Raw genomic sequence first — 19848 nt, forward strand, 5'->3', positions numbered from 1 at the left:
TGTGAGTTTTGAGGTTAAACTGGCTAATAACTTCAGTCTATCACTTAGTCATCAGCCATCTGACCTTGGGCAAGTTATTTACACTGGGCTTCTGGTTTTTTTCATCAATAAAATGGAGCAACATTTTTTTTTTGTCTTACATAAGGATGAATGTGAAGATGAAATGAGAGAAACCATATTATGTTCCTGGAACCCAGCAGGTGTTTAGTAAAGAGTAGGTTTTATTATTGCCCCTACTCAAGCTCACACAGTGTGACAGGGACAGTGTATAGTCAGGTATTAATACGAGATAGAGACGTTGACAAAGGACTCGTGGTTTGACTGCCTGTGTTAGGAAGGGAAGGTTTCTCTTCACAGAAGAAGGTCATACAAGCTGGATCCTGAAGAATGACTTCACCAAGTGAGCAAGGAGGCGGAAGGGGGAAGGGTGTTTCGTATGGAAGGAACAGAATTGCATATGCAAAGACTGAAAAAAGGGACAAGCAGTTCACTTCAGCTAAGTTCCGCTCAAGATACATAAACTAAGACCCTTCTATTCCAAGCACTTTGCAGAAGCGCTGGGGTCCCAGGATGAATAATAGTATTAATGTTAAACAATGTTAATAATATTAATATTAAACTTACTTTAAGTGCTTTATATCTATTAATTCACTTTACCTCTAAGAGGTAAGTACTATTATCATCCCAAAATTATGGACGAGGAAACTGAGACACAGGGAGATGAATAATTTGCCAATCACACAGTTAGAAACTGGTAGAGGCAGGATTTCAATCTATACTGTCTGACTCTAGAGTGTCCTAATTATTCTGCTATAAGAGACTGAGCTATCCTGAGGGGCAAACAGTGGTAACATCATGTGGTAACTCTTGGGACAGGTGAATACACAGGAGGCTGAGAGCCCAGATGAAGGAATGAGATCATGTAGCAAAGACTCCCCATAGGAGAGGGTGACTCTGGAGTTAAGTCTTAAAGAATGAATGTGTTGTGCCAGGTGGGATGAACAGCATTAGCAAGAATGGAGGCAATGAGACTGGTTATAATAGTCTTGAAACCAGGGGCAAGGACGTGAATTAGATAGGGCAGGGACAGATGAGATAAAGAGAAGTAAACAGAGGAGTAAAATTAGCAGGGCTTGGGGGTCTTTTGGATGTAGGATATGAAGGAAAAAAGGAATGTAGAATGACTCCTGAGTTTCTGGTGTGAGCACCTAGTGCCATTAACTGAGATGGATTTGAGAAGGGAGAGAGTATAAAATCAGCTTTGAACACACTGAGTTTGAAGCACCTGGCAGATATTTAAAAGCAAATATTCATTCAACACTAATGTTTGGAGGCTTTCTTACTCTACTTTCAACAATGGATAGAAGAGCTGGGAACAGGGAATAGAAGACTTGAACAGCAGAATACACGTTCTTCTCGAGTGTACGTGGAACACTCTCTAGGATAGATGATATCAATAAATTTAAAAGGAAATAATACGAAGGATGTTTCCTGCACCACAATGGAATTGAATCCATAAGTCCATTAAAAATTAAATTAAAAAAATGGAAAACAGAAGGAAATTTGGGTATTCACAAATATATGAAAATTAAACAACACATTCGTAATAACCAGTGGGTCAAAAAAAGTACAAGGGAAATTAGAAAATATTTCAAGATGAACAGAAATGAAAACATGACTTACCAAAACTTATGGGATGCAGCTAAAACAACACCAAGAAGGAGATTCATAGCTATAAATGTCTATATTAAAAATGAAGAAAGTTCTCAAATCAACAGCTTAAACTTTCACCTTAAAAAACTACACAAAGCACAAAGCCCATAGAATGTACAACATCAAGAGTGAACCGTAATGTAAACTATGAACTTTGGTTGATAATAATGTGCCCATGTTGTTTCATTGATTGTCACACTGACGAGGGATGTTGAGGAGTATATATGTGTGAGTGGGGAGGGCTAAGTGTGAACTCTGTATTTTCTGCTCAATTCTGCTGTGAACCTGAAACTGCTCTAAAAGAATAAAGTATATTAAAAAGAGGGAAAAAAAAGAAACTAGACAAAGCAGAAGGGAGGAAATAAAAGTTTAGAGAAGAAGTAAATGAAATAGAGACTAGAAAAACAATTGAGACAATCAATAAACTAAAAGTTTGTTTAAAAGTTCAATAAAATTGAAAAACTTTTAGCTAGACTGAACAACAACCCCTCCACAAAACAAAAGACCAAAATAAAAAAGAATAAAATACTTAAGAATAAATTTAATAAAAGAAGTGCAAAATTTGTCCATGAAACCACAAAATATTGTTGAGATTTAGAAAGATCTAAATAAATGGAAAGATACCCCACATTCATGGGCCAAAAAAAATTAATATTGTTAAGATGGCCCCAAACTGAACTATCAATTCCCCAAATCCCAATCAAAAGTCTAGCTGGCTTTCTTTTTTTAATTTTATTTTATTGAGTTACAGTCAGTTTATAATGTTGTGTCAATTTCCAGTGTAGAGCACAATTTTTCAGTTATACATGCATATAGATATATTCATTGTCACATTCTTTTTCACCATGAGCTACCACAAGATCTTGTATATACTTCCCTGTACTCTCCAGTATAATCTTGTTCATCTATTCTATATATACCAGTCAGTATCTACAAATTTCAAACTCCCAGTTAGCTGGCTTTTTTTCCTGCCGAGTTGACAAGGGTAGTGACTGGGATATTTTTCGTGAAAAAGAACAAAGTTGGAGGTCTCATTCACCCTTCCTAAAATCAAAACTTATTATAAAGATACAGTAATCAAGACAGTGCTGTAGTGTCATAAGGTTGGAATATAATTAAGAGTCTAGAAATGAACCCTCACATTTATGGCCTGCTGATTTTTAAGAAGAGTGCCAATGCAATTCAATAGGGAGAGAATAGTGTTTTCTACATGTGGTGCTAGGACAACTGGCCATCCACAGGCAAAAGAATCAAGCTGGAGCCCTGCTTCACATCATTTACAAAAGTTAACTCAAAATAGGTCCAGACCTAAATATAAGAACTAATGCTATAAAACTCTTAGATGAAAACATTGGGTAAATCTTCGTTATTTCGGATTGAGCATGGTTGTTAGATATGATATCAAAAGCATAAATAACAAAAGAAGAAAGAAATTGGATATCATCGAAATTAATAACTTTTGTTCTTCAAAGGAAACTATAAGAAAAGTGGAAAGACAATCCACAGAATGGGAGAAAATAGTTACAAATCATATATCTGATAAGGAGCTTATATCGAGACTGTGTAAAGAACTCTTACGACTCAACAGCCACAACAAAAATGTAAATGAACTACTGGACATATGGGCAAAGGACATGAACAGATACTTCTTTAAAGAAGACATACGAATGGGCAATAAGCACATGAAAGGATGTTCAACATCACTGACCATTAGGGAAATGCAAATCAAAACCATAATGATATGCTACTTCACATCCACTAGGATTGCTAAAAATGAAAAAAGATACACAGAAACAAACGTAGGCAAGGCTATGGAGAAGTTGGAACCCTCGTATATTGCTGGTGTGAATGTAACGTGGTCCAGATACCTTGGAAAATAGTCTGACAGTTTCTAAAAATGTTAAATACAGAGTTACCATAACGACTCCGCCTAGGTATCTACCCAAGAGAACTGAAAACATATGTCTGCTCAAAACCTTTTATATGAATATTCATACCAGCATTATGCATGATAATTTTAAAAAAGCAAATATCCAAATGTCTAACAACTGATGAACGGCTAAACAGAAGTGGTGTACCTATATCGTGGAATATTCTTTGGCCATAAAAAGGGATGAAGAGCTGATATATGCTGCAATATAGGTGAGCCTTGAAAACATCACGCTAAGTGAAAAAAAGTCACAAAAGATTACATGTAGTTTGATTCCATTTATATGAAATGTCCCAAACAGACAAATCCGTAGAGAGAAAGTAGATTAGTGGTTGCCTAGGGCTGGAGAGGTTTGGGTGAAATGGGGATTGTTGCCAATGGGTATGGGGCTTCTCTTTCAGGTAATAAAAACGTTCTGAAATTAATTGTGCTGACTGTTGCACAATTCTTTGAACAGATTAAAAAAAAACTGAACCAAGGAGTCTGTGAGAATAAGAGATTGGTTGTTGTTTTATACTGCTAAGTTTGGGGAGATTTGTAACATAGCAATAGTAACTAGAACAAAGCAGTTCTCACCTAATGATGTCTATTATTATTATTATTATTATTATTATTATTATTATTATTATTATTATTATTATTTAATGAAGGGGAGTTGTGATAATCGTGTGTGTGTGGAGTGGAGTTTTAGGGGGCGAGCCAATTACTGAGATGTCAAATAGCTGCTGAGGAAAATGTGAGTGAGTGAGAATTGACTAAAGACAAGTTCAAGGCAGTTGCAGGGTGGAGCGCAGACAGCACGCAGACCTTTGTGGAGACTGATACATTAGGTTGGTGGCAACAACTGTTTGCATGTTTGTGCTCTTTTCTCTAGTTGCCTTTGGCACTTCAGGTGTAGGAATGAAGGGTGATTGATTCACAGTTGGGGTTTGTAAGGGAGAACAGTGGGAAGACAAAAGCCAGGCATTGAGGGTGATGATGAAAGAATAGGACTTTCAATCTAGCCTCAGGAAGGCTGTAAGGAACATGGTGTCCTCAAAGGCAAGCTAAAGCTTAGTTAAGGCAGGTGGTGGAAAGAGTGTTCTCGGAACATGTTAGGAGAGCCTGGCTTAAAGCAGAGGTCAGAACTGGGGAAGGAGGCCTTGCTTAAAGTAGAGATCAGAACTGGGGAAGAATTCTAGAGCAGTAAGGCGTGAGACAGTACTAAGGGTTTGGAATTTAAATAGTAGTCAGGAGTGATTAGGATTGAAAGCAAAGAAGAAATTATGCTGAAAAGACCTCAGAGGGCAAACTTCTAGAGGCTGATCTCTGACCTAGTGTTGTTGGCAGAAGGCACCCAGTCTGTGCGTTGGCTTTGTCAGGACAGGGGTGGACCCATACATGCTTATGGCTACTGAAAAAATAATGGGTGGTATTGTTATCTGTCAGAGGGAAGATGGGAAAGAGTAAGAGCTGTTTTTACAAAGAAATTTGTTTAATACACTGAGTTTGAAGTGATAGCAAGATATTAAACAGCAATGTACAGAAAGCAACCTGAAATGTGGGTCCCAGGTTTAGAGGTGAACATTAGGAGTCAACAGTAGAGATGATATTCTAGGATTAAATGGGATCACTCAAGGAAAGAGTGTGAAATGGCTAGAAAAGGAGGTTGAGAAGAAAACCATGTGGGCAGATAGAATTTAGAAAGTGGTGAAGAAGATTAACAAAATACAAGCACAGTAGGAGTGAGCCAGGAGTATTGAGTGCCCTAGAAGCTAAAGGAGGAGAACGTTCTAAGAAGGAAGGTAGAGTGTATCAGCTAGCTGTTATTGTTAGAGCAGGCAGGTAGCTAGATATGAGCAGAGAAATGGGGACATGGGCAAATGGCAGAAAACCATATATCTTGTAAACAACGGGGGTCCTGGGACAGACCAAGAAAAACAGGATCCTCTGGACTAATAAAAAACCCCCACATCTTCCTGGTTGATAAGTGTCCTGGAGGCAGAAGGGTGGGACAGGACAGGAATCCCCACCATCCTAGTGTAACCTTTCGATCATTAAGATCTCCATCCAAATGTAACCTTTTGCTTATGATACCCCCATCCAAATGTAACCTTTTATTCATTATGACCTCATCCAACTTCCCGATCAAGACTAAATAAGGATGAAAAATCCCTCCTCCCCTCTTGGGAAGGCGGATGTGGGATGAAGATCAGGCAAGATGACCCCAAACCCCTCCCTGCCAATGAATATTCTGCCCATTCACTTTTACACCTATATAACCAGCTTGCCAGGGAAACTCAGGGCGGCCACCCACCTGGGTCTGCCAGCTCTTTCCTCGAGAGTGTACTACCCATCCCTTAATAAATTCTTGCTTTGCTTTCTTAACCTCTGCGTCTTCTCTCTGAATTCTTTCTGCAACAAGACAAGAACCTCTCCACCCCAACATTATTACAATACAGCTGTGTAACCAACCACCCCAAAAAGCAGTGGCACACAACAAAAACTTAGGAGTTTGTGGTCATCTGATTCAGGCTGTAATTTCTAGATGAGCTTGGTAGATCTTCTCCATGTGTCTTTCTTTCTTCCTAGACCAGGGGGCTTTTTAAAGGCATGCTTTTCTCATGGTGAAGCCAGAAAGGTCAGAGAGGAAGCCCAGCCATGTAAGTGCCTTTCAGTACTCTGCTTATCACTTGTTCATCCCATTGGCCAAATCACGTCCCATGGTTGAGCCCAAAGTCAAAGGTCAGGGATGCACACCCTACCTGTAGTGGGAGGAATGGCAAAGTTACATGGAAGAGTGAAGAACTGGGAAGAACAATGCAATGAACTACATACAGGCAGTCAAGTAGGTGTGCTCGCTAACATTTCGTGAAGACTTGGGATAAGGATGTAAAAAGAGATCTACTCCCCTCTTTTCCTGTTTCCTGCCTTCATTCAGCACCTGGGGTCAACGCTGTCAAATAATGGATAGAAACGAAGTAGGATGAAGGCTGGAAAAAAGTCTTTGGATTTGGCAATTAGAAAGTTTATAATCTCCTCTGAAAAGCCATTTTCCAGGAATGATTTGTGTTAAGACATTAAGGATAAATGGGAAGTGAAGAGAAAGAGTGAGTGTAGAATACATTTCAGGGCAGTAAAGCGAATGGGGGACCTGAAATAGCTCAGGGAGGCAGGGTTGAAGGAAGAGATTTTCTTTTTTAATTCTAACTTTTTCCAGCTTTATTGAGATGTAATTGACATATAAACATTGTATAAGTTTAAAGCATCCAAAGTGATGACCTGATATAGTTACATATTACAAAATTATTGCCACCATAGCATCATATCACATAATTACCATTTCTTTTTTGCCATAAGAACATTTACAATCTACTCTCTTAGCAATTTTCAAGTAAATAATATAGTATTATTAATTATAATCACTATGCTGTACATCCTCAGAACTTATCTTATTCATCTTACAACTGGACGTTTGTAACCTTTGACAAACATCTCCCCATTTACCCCATGACCCATCCCATCTCTGTTTCTATGACTTTGCCTTTTTTGGATTCCACATATAAGTGATATCATATAATATTTGTCTTTGTCTGGTTTATTTCACTTAACATAATGTCCTTAAGGTTCATGTAAGTTGCTGCAAATGGCAGGATTTCTTTTTTCTTATGGCTGAATTGTACTTCTATCTCTGTCTTTCTCTCTTTACCTATCTATCTATCTCACATTTTCTTTATCCATTCATCTATTGCCAGACACTTAGGTTGCTGTTTCCATGTCTCGGCTATCGTGAGCAATGCTGCAGTGAACATGCGAGTGCAGATATCTCTTTGAGATCCTCTTCTCATTTCCTTTGGATAAATACCCAGAAGTGGGTTTGCTGGATCATACAGTAGTTTTATTTTTAATTTTTTGAGGAACCTTTATACTGTTTTCCATAGTGGACATACCAATTTCTGTTCAAACTAACAGTGCACAAGGGTTTCCTTTTCTCCACATTGTTGCCAATACTTGCTACCTATTGTCTTTTTTTTTTTAATTGAAGTATAGTCAGTTTACAATGTTATGTTGTGTTAAGACTTTTTGTCTTTTTGATAACATCCCTTCTAACAGATGTATCGTGATATTTCATTGTGCTTTTGATTGGTATTTCTCTGATGATGAGTGATGTTGAGAACACTTTCATGTACCTGTTGGCTGTATAGCACAGGGAAATATATACAAGATCTTATGGTAGCTCACAGAGAAAAAAATGTGACAATGAATATATATATGTTCATGTATAACTGAAAAATTCTGATCTACACTGGAATTTGATACAACGTTGTAAAATGATTATAACTCAATAAAAAATGTTAAAAAGTAAAAATAAAAATGGATTAAAGACTTAAATGTAAGACCTGAAATCATACAACATCTAGAGGAAAACATAGGCAGTACTCTCTTTGACATCAGTCTTAGTAGTATTTTTTTGATATGTCTACTCAGGCAAGGGAATCAAAAGCAAAATAAACAAATGGGACTACATCAAACTACAATGCTTTTGCACAGCAAAGGAAACTATCAACAAAGCGCAAAGGCCACTTGCTGAATGAGACAAGATATTTGAGAATGATATATTCAGTAAGGGGTTACTATGCAAAGTATACACAGAACTCATACAGCTCAATATCAAAAGAATACACAACCAGATTAAAAAATGGGTAGAGGATCTGAATAGACATTTTCCAAAGAGGACATACAGTTGGCCAACAGACACATGAGAAAAATGCTCAACATTACTAATCATCAGGGAACTCCAAATCACTAGACTTGTGGTGATCATTTCACAATATATGCAAATATCTAATCTTTATGTTGTACACTTGAAACTACTAATATAATGTTGCATATCAATCATATCTCAATTAAAAAATCAAAAAGAAAGAAATTCATATATATGCTTGTATATACATAAAATCTTACACAGATAGACTATTTCTGAAAGGATATCCAAGAAACTGTTAACAGTAACAACAGCCAGGAGAGAGATTGGAAGGAAGAGGACTGAAGAAAGAGGAAGGTAATTTTTACTATGTAAGCACTCTTGTAATTCTTTCCCTAGTGAATTCTGATGCAGTTGGTTGTTGGACCAGTGGAGCTATTATAATAAATTACAAATTTATCAGCCCAGTATTTCTTTCCAAGGCACTTTTCCAGCCCCATCTCTTACTACTACTTCTCTACACACCAGTGCAAATGAAGTTGTTGTTGGCTTTCTGGGTGCTCCTCACACCTTCCGATGACATCTTTAATTTTCAGGCTTAGTCTCTCTATGAATCCTTCATGGCCAGAAGTGATCACTGTGTTCGTTTATCTAAACTAGTTTACAGCTACTTTCTGCTTTATCTCTTAGTTTTTGGTTTCTCCAGCTTTCTCCTCCTGATGGTTGAAGCATCGCTCTCTGCAGAAACCTAGTTAGTTCTTTCTTAATATTCGCGTCTATAGAACTTTTGCACTTTGCAGCAAGGATCTTATATAAGAATTTGTAGGATTAGTGCCATTGCCTGACTTAGTCATCACTGCATATCAGTTGTTAATGTTCCTGCCTTACAGTGGAGCTTTCAACACGAGTTTGTGGAATCAATGAATAAACGAGCGAAACCCAGTCTAACCATCTCCCAGAGAACTACAAATCCCAGCGGGCGGTGCGCGGAACGTCGGCGGACGTGATGACGCAAGGGGGCGTGACGACTATGAGGGAGGGGTCGTCCTGCGGGTGGCCGGAGGCTGGGGAGGCTCTGGAGCCTTGGGTGAGAGAGCGAGTGAAAGGTGAGGCGAGCCAAGGAGGGGACGCGCTGCCGGGCGCCCCCAGTCTATGGAGCGGGGTAAGATGGCGGAGGCGGAGAGCCTGGAGACGGCGGCGGAGCACGAGCGGATCCTCCGAGAGATCGAGAGCACCGACACGGCCTGCATCGGGCCCACGCTCAGGTACCCTGGGTACCGGGGCCAAAGATGGGCGGGCACGGGCGGGACCGGAGGGCAGGCTCCTCTCGGGGCTGTGCGCCCGGCCGACTGCCCGCAGGGCCAGCGCCAGCCCCTCCCTTCGGAGAGCCGGGCGAGCGACCTCCACCCTCCGCGAGGCGGGTCTCAGTCCGCAGCCCCGACGTGGGGTCCCTTCCCGATGGTCGGCGTCGGCAGCCCGGTTACTCTGTAGGCGCCTCCTGTCTCCCTCAGGACTGGGGCAGCCTTCGTTCTCCCTCCGAGGCTAGCCCGGCGCCGGGCAGCTAGAGAGCGCCCGACTGACGGTGGCTCTTAGCGGAGGCTCCGCCTGAGGGCATCACCCTTCTCCCTCCGACTCAGAACCCGTCCCGCCCTAGACAGAAGTCCAGCTCTTCGGGCAAAACCGAATTCACCCCACGATCTGTTGCGTGGAAATTAAACTCTTGCCTCCTTCAAATTACAACCTCTTCTCAGAAACGAGTTCCTGAAAATCCTAGGCCTGGAAGGAAGGAAGTTTCCTTCAACCCGCGCCCCCGTCTCCTGGGAGCGGGTGCTTGCCGAACCCTGTCAGGAGGACGATCTCTTCCAAAGGTGCAGCCTCATGGTGCCCTCATCCCTGAGAAGTTATTTCCCCGCCGTCCCCTGTTACCATTACTTTGCCAACACACTCCCATTTTATTTGGAGATGTCAAAACAAACTCCCACCTTCCTCAACTTATTTAGCAAAACTTAGGTACCATTTACTATGTACAGTGCAAGACATTTATTAACCGACTTACAAATATAACTTATTTAAACCACAAAAGAATGTTATTAGGTAGGCACTGTTACTACCTTCATTTCCCAGATGAAGCATATAGAGGTTAAGTGACTTGTCTAAGGTCATAGAGAAAATAAAGTAGGGTAGTTGGGATTTCTACTCAGCAGTCTGGATCCAGTCTGCATTCTTAACCTCTGTTCTGCCTCAGTTGGGGACTACCATCTACCTGTACTTTCTGTTAGTTACTTACCAAGTGCAATTTCAAACTTTCTTTCTCCTTCCTCTTAGTTTACTAGTGCCCTAGAACTAACTTGTCTTCATCCTTCCTGTGGCTCCTTCTGATCTCCATGCAGCCAATAGAGAATTATCTTACCCATTTCTACAGTATTGGGTCACTGTTCCTCCCTTTAAAAAAAAAGTTACTACTCGCTGCTTGGTTTTTTTTTTTTTTTTTTATTCTAATATTGAAGTGTAGTCAGTTGTCAATCTGGTGTACAGCATAGTGTTTCAGTCATACATATACATATATTTGTTTTCACATTCTTTTTCATTATAGATTATTATAAGATAATGAATATAGTTCCCTGTGCTATACAGTATAAACTTGTTGTTTACCTATTTTATATATAGTAGTTAGTATCTGCAAATCTCAAACTCCCAATTTATCCCTTCCCACCCTCTTTCCCCCGTATCCATAAGTTTGTTTGCTGTGTCTGTGAGTCTGTTTCTGTTTTGTAGATAAGTTCATTAGTCTCTTCTTTTTTCTTTCTTCTTCTTCTTTTTTTTTTAGATTCTGCATATGAGTGATATCATATCGTGTTTTTCTTTCTCTTTCTGGCTTACTTCACTTAGACAATCTCCAGGTCTATCCATGTTGCTGCAAATGGCATTATTTTATTCTTTTTTATGGCTGAGTAGCATTCCATTGTGTACTGCTTGTTTTTTCATGAGGATAGTTGGCTCATGAAAGTATCTGAAGGAAGGGCAAGCTGGCGACTTTACTTATTTCCACCTGCACAGCTTCCTTCTCTGGGACACATTGTTAGCACAGTTCTCTCAGTGCCATCCCTGGGCATGACTATCCTTAGTCATGCTTTTTGTCCCTTATTGCATTATAATCATGACCATCATGCTCCTCTCTTTTCCTGTTTTCTTGAGCTCTTAAGGGTAATTGACTCATTTTGTTATCTTTACTTTTATAAAAACTGAGGACTAACTTACTGGTATTCTAAATGCATTATTAATGGATATTAATATTTGGTTTTCATAAAACAAAATGTTATTAGTGTTACTGAGGATGCTGTTTCAGTATTTTTCTAAGAAATTTGGCTACTGAGCTATAGATGGAAGCCAAGCAAAGCTGGAGCAGTTGGGATTACCAGAGTTTTTAGGAAGGATTCTTTATCAGAACATCTCCACTGTTGTCATGAGTTGGTTGTGGTTTTCAATTGCTGTTATTCTTATATGATCAATGACTTAACTTAGTGTTATCAGTTTAGTTTGTTGTGATTTATTATGTTAACCCTTCACTGAATAGTGATGCATATTTGTTCAACTGAATTTTGGCCTGTAATTTTCCATTATCTTGACTTAAGGATATATGTATCATGTTTAAAATACATTACTCATTCTCCCTAAAATTTGCTTCGTTATTATTACTTAGTTCTTTTGGGGTTTTGTGGGTGTAGATGGATTAGGAATCTTTTGTCCTAAAGGGACATGGTAAAAAAAAAAAAGTTTAAGAACCACTGCGTTGGTTTTAGTTGCTTTTCCTGATTCTTTTATCATTATTAGTGGGTTTTCATTTTTGACCTTGTCTTGGCAGATAACCCTAAATCTTACTATCAGACCCAAGATTCAGTCACTTGCACATCCTGTAATATAAGTAGTACCCACTGTCTTTGTCTTTAGTCTGGCTCGTTCTCACCCATATTCATAGGGGATGATCTCATCTTTTTTCCTTATTCCATTCAGAGGCAGCGGCATGCACAGACTTGATATTTCAGATCCCAGGCCTTATCCTGGGTGCACCTCCATTAGTGTTATCTCCTGGTTTTACATCACAATCATTAGACAGGTTTGATTAAGGCAGTCGGCGCTCCTCCCTAACTTTACCCTCAGTCTCAAAACTCTACTCCTCTTCATCGTCTTTCCTAATTCTTCCGTATTTTGAGGTAGCATTTTTAAGGCACCAGAGTCTTAGCTGTTTCTGACATAAGTTTTATAACTGAAGAGGGACTAAAGAACAGAGGATAACAGTAAATTGATTGCAGATATAAGATTAATATACACATCCCTAAAATTCCTGCTTTTCACAAAAATCCACTTAGCTACATCGCCTAGTCAGACTCTTTTTCTTTGCCAAGTATTACATTACTTGCTTTCCCTGCTGTGGTACCAAATTATTCTTCCAGCTTTATCCCTTTTTGTTTGAGGAGCCACAGTGACTTGACTTTTTCACCATATAACAATCCTTATTTTAATCTTGAACAGTATGTGTACTGTTAGTTGATTCCCATATATCATAAGGGAGTGCCTCGCCTTTTTTATTGAAATTCTGAAAATCCCAGGCATATTCATGCATATAGAGGCTGTTGCCTAGCAAATTCTTTTGGGAAAGCAGCCATCTCTTTCTTCTCTGTCTTCATATCAAAAATTATTTTGTTAGTTGCAAGTTCTAATTTTGCAGATGAGGAAAGAGGCCCATAAGATGTTAGGGCCTGACTTTTAAAAAAAATAATATTGATTCCTGCTTTGTAGTACTAATACTAAAATACTGATCACAAATCACTCATGAATAGTAGTCCATAATTTCACTTTTCAAATCCCATCTATATATCTCTAGTCTTTCATATCACTTATCCAGTAGAAGCCATTTCCTTGCTTTGCTCTGGGTGCTAGCAATTAAAATTCAGTCTTAATTGCTATTTAAGATTTTGTTTTTAAACTTTAAACTTTAACAGTGAAATAAATGCATTTAAAAACAAATGTAAATTAAAAAAGATTTGAGCTTTATTGAAATATAATTCATATACCATACCTTTCTCCCATTTAAACTGTCCGATTCAGTGGGTTTTATTATTTTTTTCTGGTACATTCAGAGTTGTGCAACCATCATCACAATCTAATTTTAGAACATTCTTATCACCCCCCAAAGAAACCCCATACCTATTGGTAGTCACTCTTCATTCTGTCCCCCTTCCCCAGGCAGTCACTACTTTCTGTCTTTATGGTGAACATTTCATATAAATGGAATCATACAGTAAGTGTTTTTGTTGTGGCTTGACATAGTATTTTTAGGGTCCATCCATGTGGTAGCTTGTATTGTTACTTCATTTCTTTTCATTGCTGAGTAGTATTCCATTGTATGAATATACTATATTTTATGTATTCCATAGTTAATGGACATTGGGTTGTTTCCATATGTGGGCTGTTATAAGCAGTGCTTTTATGAACATTTGTATACTAGTTTTTGTGTGGACATATGCTCATTTCTCTTGGGTATGTACCTGGGAGTGGAATTTCTAGTTCATATGATAACTGAACATTTCAAGGACCTGCCAAACTATTTAACAAAATGTCTATACCATTTTGCATTCCCACCAGCAATGTATAAGGGTTCTAGTTTCTTCATATCCTTGTCAGCACTTTTTATTATCTTTTTTTAGTCATCTTAGCGGATATGAAGTTGTATCTCACTGTAGTTTTGATTTGCATTTCCCTAATGGTTATCTTTTTGTGTACTTAATAGTTATTTGTTTATCTTCTTTGGAGCAATGTCTGTTCTGATCCTTTGTTCAATTTTTAGTTGGGTTATTTATCTTTTTATTGTTGAGTTGTAAGAGTTCTTTATATATTATGGATGTAAGCCTTTTACCAGGTATATGATTTGCAAATGCTTTCTTCCATTCTTTGAGCTGTCTTTTCATTTTTGTTGATGGTATCATTTGCTGCACAAATGTTTTAAAATTTGATGTAGTCCAGTGTATCTAGTTTCCATTTTTTTTGCTTATGCTTCTGGTGTTATATCTAGGAAGCCTTTGCTTAACCTAAGGTTACAAATATTTCCTCTTATATTTTTCCCAAGAGTTTTATAATTTTTTCTCTACATTAAGGTCTGTGAACCATTTTGCCTGGAGTGTAAGGAAACATGTCCAATTTCATTCTTTTACCTCTTGATATCCAGTTGTTCCAGCACCATTCGTTGAATGTCATCTCTCACCCAGATATATTTCTGATTGATTTATCTTGATCTTTTTACTATGAAATTTATATTCCTTTTCTGTAGCAGAAACTTAACATTCAAGACCCTGTCATTGTGTTTATTTGACTTTGCTGTTCAGCCTGACCTCCCTTGTTGAGCGTTCTCACTTGGGAAGAAGTTTTGCTCTAACCTTTTCAGTTAAAGAATTTCTCTTTTTAGCTTAATTGCTGCCTTCCATTTCTGAGGTTCCTCTGTTACAAGAATGATGTGATTGCTGTATTTTATCTTGGTAAATCCTTTACTTTAGGGACTGATTCTTGTCTTACCTTATGGAATTGTTTTGTGTTATACCACCCAGTTTTAAGATTAACATAGAGTGTTTTAATGATAGAATCTTATCTATTTAATCTTTTTCAACGTTATAAAAATTTTGGAAACTATATTAAGAATTACTTATAATCATGTAACACAATGTCTGTTGTTTTGGTGCATTTCATTGTAGACCTTTGCTTTATATATTTTGTTGTTGAAAATCTGTATTCTTGGTGTAGTAACAATTTTCTGTTTTGCTTATTTGATTAAGTTGTTTGCAAAGCTGGTTCTTAGAGAAAACAAGTTGAGAGGATATTTTCCAAAGCTGTCTTACTCAATATTTTTTGACAACTAAACGTGAGGAACTGGCTCCCCCACTTACTACTCCTGTGCCTTTGATCACATGGCTTTGTTTTCCATCCTCTGGCCTCGCCCATTCCCTGTGTTGTACAAAAACCAGTTAATCATAATACTTGGTTCATGACACTTCCTCATTATTGGTCCCTGCATGGACCTCTTTAAGCAATTAATTGTTTTTATATGCAGTTAACCACCCGAGTGGGCACATTTTTCTCATCTTTAAAATGGGAATGACACTAACTACATTGTAGGAACAGTATTTGAAAAAAAAAAAAAGGGAGATAAAGCGTTCTTTACAGTATCTGCTGGGTGGTAGTCACTCTAATAATGTGAGTCAGCTGCCTTTGACCCTTGAGTTTGCCATGTGGACTTAGATATTTCTGTTTTTGATGTTATATTAACTCCTGAACTTTCTATTTGGAGTGGTTCTGGCCCCCTTCCCCCACTTTTTTTGCCTCCACGCCTGTAACTGAGGGATATAATCATCATCATCAATAATCAGACCCTGAGAGTGGTTATTTTGAGATAGAGTGGAGAATGGAGGAGATAGGAAACAACGTTATAAAAGCTCTTCAAGTAATTCTAATATACTCCTGACGATCAGTGAGGGGAAAGCAGTGATCTCCCATTGCTGATTGCTTAATTTTTAGTAGTAACTCCCTTTTAAAAGTAACATTTTTATATTTAATTTATAAATGTAATATAATGACTTTTAAAAGGGTAGAAGAAACACAGCAAAAAACTTAATCCTACCACCCCGTCACAACTCTTGTATTTGTATGTTTCTTTTTAACATTTTCCATATGCATTTTACTATATTGGAAGAGTATTATCATGTTGTGGTTTGCTTTTTCAGTTAACATGCTCTATACAGTTTCATACATTGTTATATATTATATATCTATATCATTTTCCTGGCTTCATTCATGAATTAATTTATTAATTCATTCAGCAAATATTTATGGAATAACTTCCATGTGCCAGATACTCTTCCAGGCTCTGGGATACAACAGGGAACAAAACAGACATGTCCTTGCGCTTCTGGACCTTACATTCTAGGGGAGCACTCACAGCATAAACAGACACACAACTACGTAAAGTAGTGATTAGTGTGATGGGGCATTGTTTCTGATAAGGTGGTTAGAAAAAGTTGTTCTGGCAAAGGTTTGAAGAGAGTGAAGGAGCAAACCATACGGCTCTCCTGGGGAAGTACCTTCCAGACAGCGGGCACAGCGGGAGGACCCTCAGAAGCATAGTGGTGGGAGGCGACGGTAGGAGATTAAGGAGGGTCCAGATCGTGTGGACTAAGAAAGAGACTTTGATTTTATTCTAGGTGTTATGGAAAGGTACAGGAGAGTTTTGAGCAGAAAAGTGAAATGCTCTTACTTAGGTGAAAGAACATTCTGGCTGCTGTGTGGAGACTGGAGTAAGAGAGGAAACAGGAAAACCAGTCAAAGGATATCTGCAGTAATAAGGGCTAAGTGATTGATGGCTGTAGCATGCAGTAGGGTGTTGGGGAGGAGGTGATGAGAAACAGTTGGATTTAAAATGTATTTTGAAAGCAGAGCCAAAATGTTGGATTAGTTATGATGGTTAAAGAAAGAGAGGAATCAAGCTTAATTCCAAGACTCTTGGTTGTTCTAAGTAAATGGGTGAATGGTGGTGCTGTTTATTGGAATAGAGTGTAAAGGGGGAAAAACTTTATTTTACTTCACAGCACTTACTACTGCCTGAAATGTAATTTTTGATGTCGCCTCCATTAGCATGTGTATTCCTGGAGGGGAGGAATTTTGTTCCTTTTGTTTGCTGCTATATCCTGCAAACCTAAAAAAGTGCCTGGCATAGAGCTGGTGTTCAACAAATATTGGTTGAATGAATAGAAGAATAAAATAATTGTACCACTAACTGTTAAATATCTGGGGTTGATTAACTGACTTGCAGATTAACTATCTTAAAAAATATGAATAGGTTTTTGAGAGGAAAAAAAAAACTGCTGACAATCTTTAAAAGTTTGACATACCAGAATTGTTTATTTTTTGGAATTAATATAATGTTAAGAATCCCTCTTTCTCTTCGTCAGAAGCATAATCGAAAATAATTGGCCCCTAAAGCCTGTTAGTTTTCAATATTTTGTACAGTGTTAAAATTTTTCAAATTTAAGTATGGTAACTCCAGTGATGAAAATGTCATAATCTAAGTACACATTGTATGAATAAAGCTTAGCATTTGGCAAAAAGTTAAAATTATTGTACCTTTGGGAAAGAGGGGTGAATAATGTTAAATAAGTTTCGTTACAATATTGGAATAGGATAATGATTTTTTTGTGGTTTGATGAAGAGAAGTTAGGTTTTATTTTAATGACGTCATTGAATTGTCAAGCAAATTGGAAAAATGAAAAACTAAAAAAGCTCTCTAGTAGCTGATAAGACAATGCTGGTTTGGTTCAGTCAGCAATGGGCTTCCTGTCTTATTTGAGCTAAATAAACAAAAATTTTTGTTGAAGCTCTTGCAGGTTATTCTGGTGTGTTATCTGATCAATTAGATTCAAATCATAGGAAATTAGTAGTCATGGGGAAATTAAATGTGAGAGCAGCATTTGGCAATCATTCCTGTGTTGACTTGGAAGAGTTTATTATTTATCATCAGGTCAAATATATAATGATGGTGAAACCGATCTCTTGGAAATCTTACCTACTATAACTCTGGAACTAAAAAATAAATGGGTAAATTCTCTTTATTTGTCTAGGTTTGAAATATTTTATTTAAAAAATGGAAGAAGAAGGATATGAACCAGAGATATTTTTCCATGTTCTCTCTATTTCTCCATTTTTTTAGTTTGTAGTTTATCTTCTGTTACATTTGTAATGCAGATATAAGCTTATATGATTTTAATCCCCTCCTCCCCTTTTTACAGAACAAGTTGTGTCCTGTAAATACAGTTCTGCAGCTTAGTATTTTTACTTATCAGTATATTTTGGAGATCTGTCCATGTCAGCATGCAGAAATTTTCCTTATTTTTTTTTAACAGCTACGTAGTGTGAGTATACCATGGTTTATTCATCCAGTCCCCTATTTCTGTATACTTGGGTTAATTCCAGTCATTTGCTGGACAAAATAATGCAACAGTGAATAACCTTGAATATTTGTCATTTCTTACTGTACGTTTTATATTGTATCTGTAGGATAGATTCCCGGAAGTGGGATTGCTGGGTAACATGATGAATGTGTCTGTACTTTGGTAGGTATTACCCTCTGTAGAGGTTGTACCATTTTGCTCTCCTTCTAACAGTCTATGAAATTGCTCATTTCTTCATAGCTTTTTCAACAAAATGTGTGTTAGACTTTTGAGTTTTTGCCAATATGATAAATGACAAATGGTATTTCAGTGCAGTTTTTATTTTTACTTCTCTTACTGTGAGTAAGGCCAAACATCTCTTCATGTGTGTAAAGGCTCTCTCAGGTGTGTGTGTGTGTGCGTGTGTGTGTGTGTGTCTGTCTGTGTACTGTCTGCCCATGTCCTTTGCTTATTTTTTTAATAAGGTTGGTATTTTTCTTTTTGATTTGGGAACACCAGAAAAGAACTTTTGATAGTTTATGTTTTGCTTAAATACATCAGGAGTATACAAACTAAAATGGGTTGTGATTACTAAAACAAAGAAACGATTGTTTTTTAAGGAGTGAAAACTTCATTCATTTTTATTCAGCCCCATTGCTTCTCGGCCTTTTGGCTAAGATCAAGTGTAGTATCTGTTCTTATCAGTTTAATACCTTTTTATTCAGCCTTTTTATTATTTTGGTCATAAAGAGACATGAATAAACAGGCATTTAAAAAGAATTTAAAAAAACTATACCAGGAGGCTGTGATAACTTGAAATCAGAAGGTTTTTTGGGGGAGTGCAATAACATTATTAGAGAATGCTGCTTCATATACAAATAAAATTCTTAGCAAATCAGAGAATGCCAACATTTTAATAAATTCTTTACTTTAAAATGTTCTGGCATGCATTAATATGTTTACATAATTTCTAACATCAACACAATATATGAATCAGCTGCAAAAAGTGATTGATAAGAACAGTTATTTAGTATGGTTTTGGAAGCAGTGTAGAATTTTAGATGACATTTATGACGTACTTCAGTTTAGAATATGATATGTATGGATATTAGGTCACTGAGAAAAAATAGATACTTTGATTCTTCACATCATTGAATTTGATAGTTTTTAGCATTTGCTAATGAGGCAATAGTTGATTTAATCACACACTGAAATCAAGCTTCTAGCTGAAAGTAACCTGAAGAAATAAAATTAGTGACTTATTTATGAAATGTGTGAATCTGGGTTGAGATGCTGAGCAGTTACGACATTTACTATTTTCTTGGGGGAAATAGCAAAAATGAGGGGGAGGAGTTAGTAAAAACTGAATTAAAAGCAGAGCTGAGCTTAAACACTTGAGACCTGAGCTGGCTAGTAGATTATTTCTCAGAGATGTCTGCTATGGCAGTGGGAAAAAAGAATAAAGCTGTTTTTGCAGTGTAGTAGTATCTGGTGGAGTATTTAGAAAACAAAGAAGACAGTTTGCTGACTAGCTGATGTTGCATGGACTTTGA

At 37.6% G+C, this 19848-nt stretch overlaps 1 protein-coding gene and 1 pseudogene across 3 annotated transcripts in view; both read left to right on the plus strand.

Moving 5' to 3' along the window:
* The window catches only part of EXOC6B (exocyst complex component 6B), a 568031-nt gene that overhangs the window by 29792 nt on the left and 518391 nt on the right, over positions 1 to 19848 (plus strand). For 2 of the 3 annotated variants that reach the window (XM_010994663.3, XM_064494397.1), the window contains exon 1: positions 9352 to 9592. The exons of the other annotated variant lie outside the window; for it this stretch is intronic. In XM_010994663.3, the coding sequence (XP_010992965.1) occupies positions 9480 to 9592 (113 nt within the window). In that variant the 5' untranslated portion in view covers positions 9352 to 9479. Of the gene's footprint in view, positions 1 to 9351; positions 9593 to 19848 lie in introns of those variants that run through there. 3 annotated transcript variants of the gene reach the window in all.
* On the plus strand, positions 18949 to 19059 carry LOC116157554 (U2 spliceosomal RNA; annotated as a pseudogene).

The sequence above is a fragment of the Camelus dromedarius genome, chromosome 15 (assembly GCF_036321535.1).
Source record: "Camelus dromedarius isolate mCamDro1 chromosome 15, mCamDro1.pat, whole genome shotgun sequence".
In the NCBI taxonomy this organism is placed as follows: Eukaryota; Metazoa; Chordata; class Mammalia; order Artiodactyla; family Camelidae; genus Camelus; species Camelus dromedarius.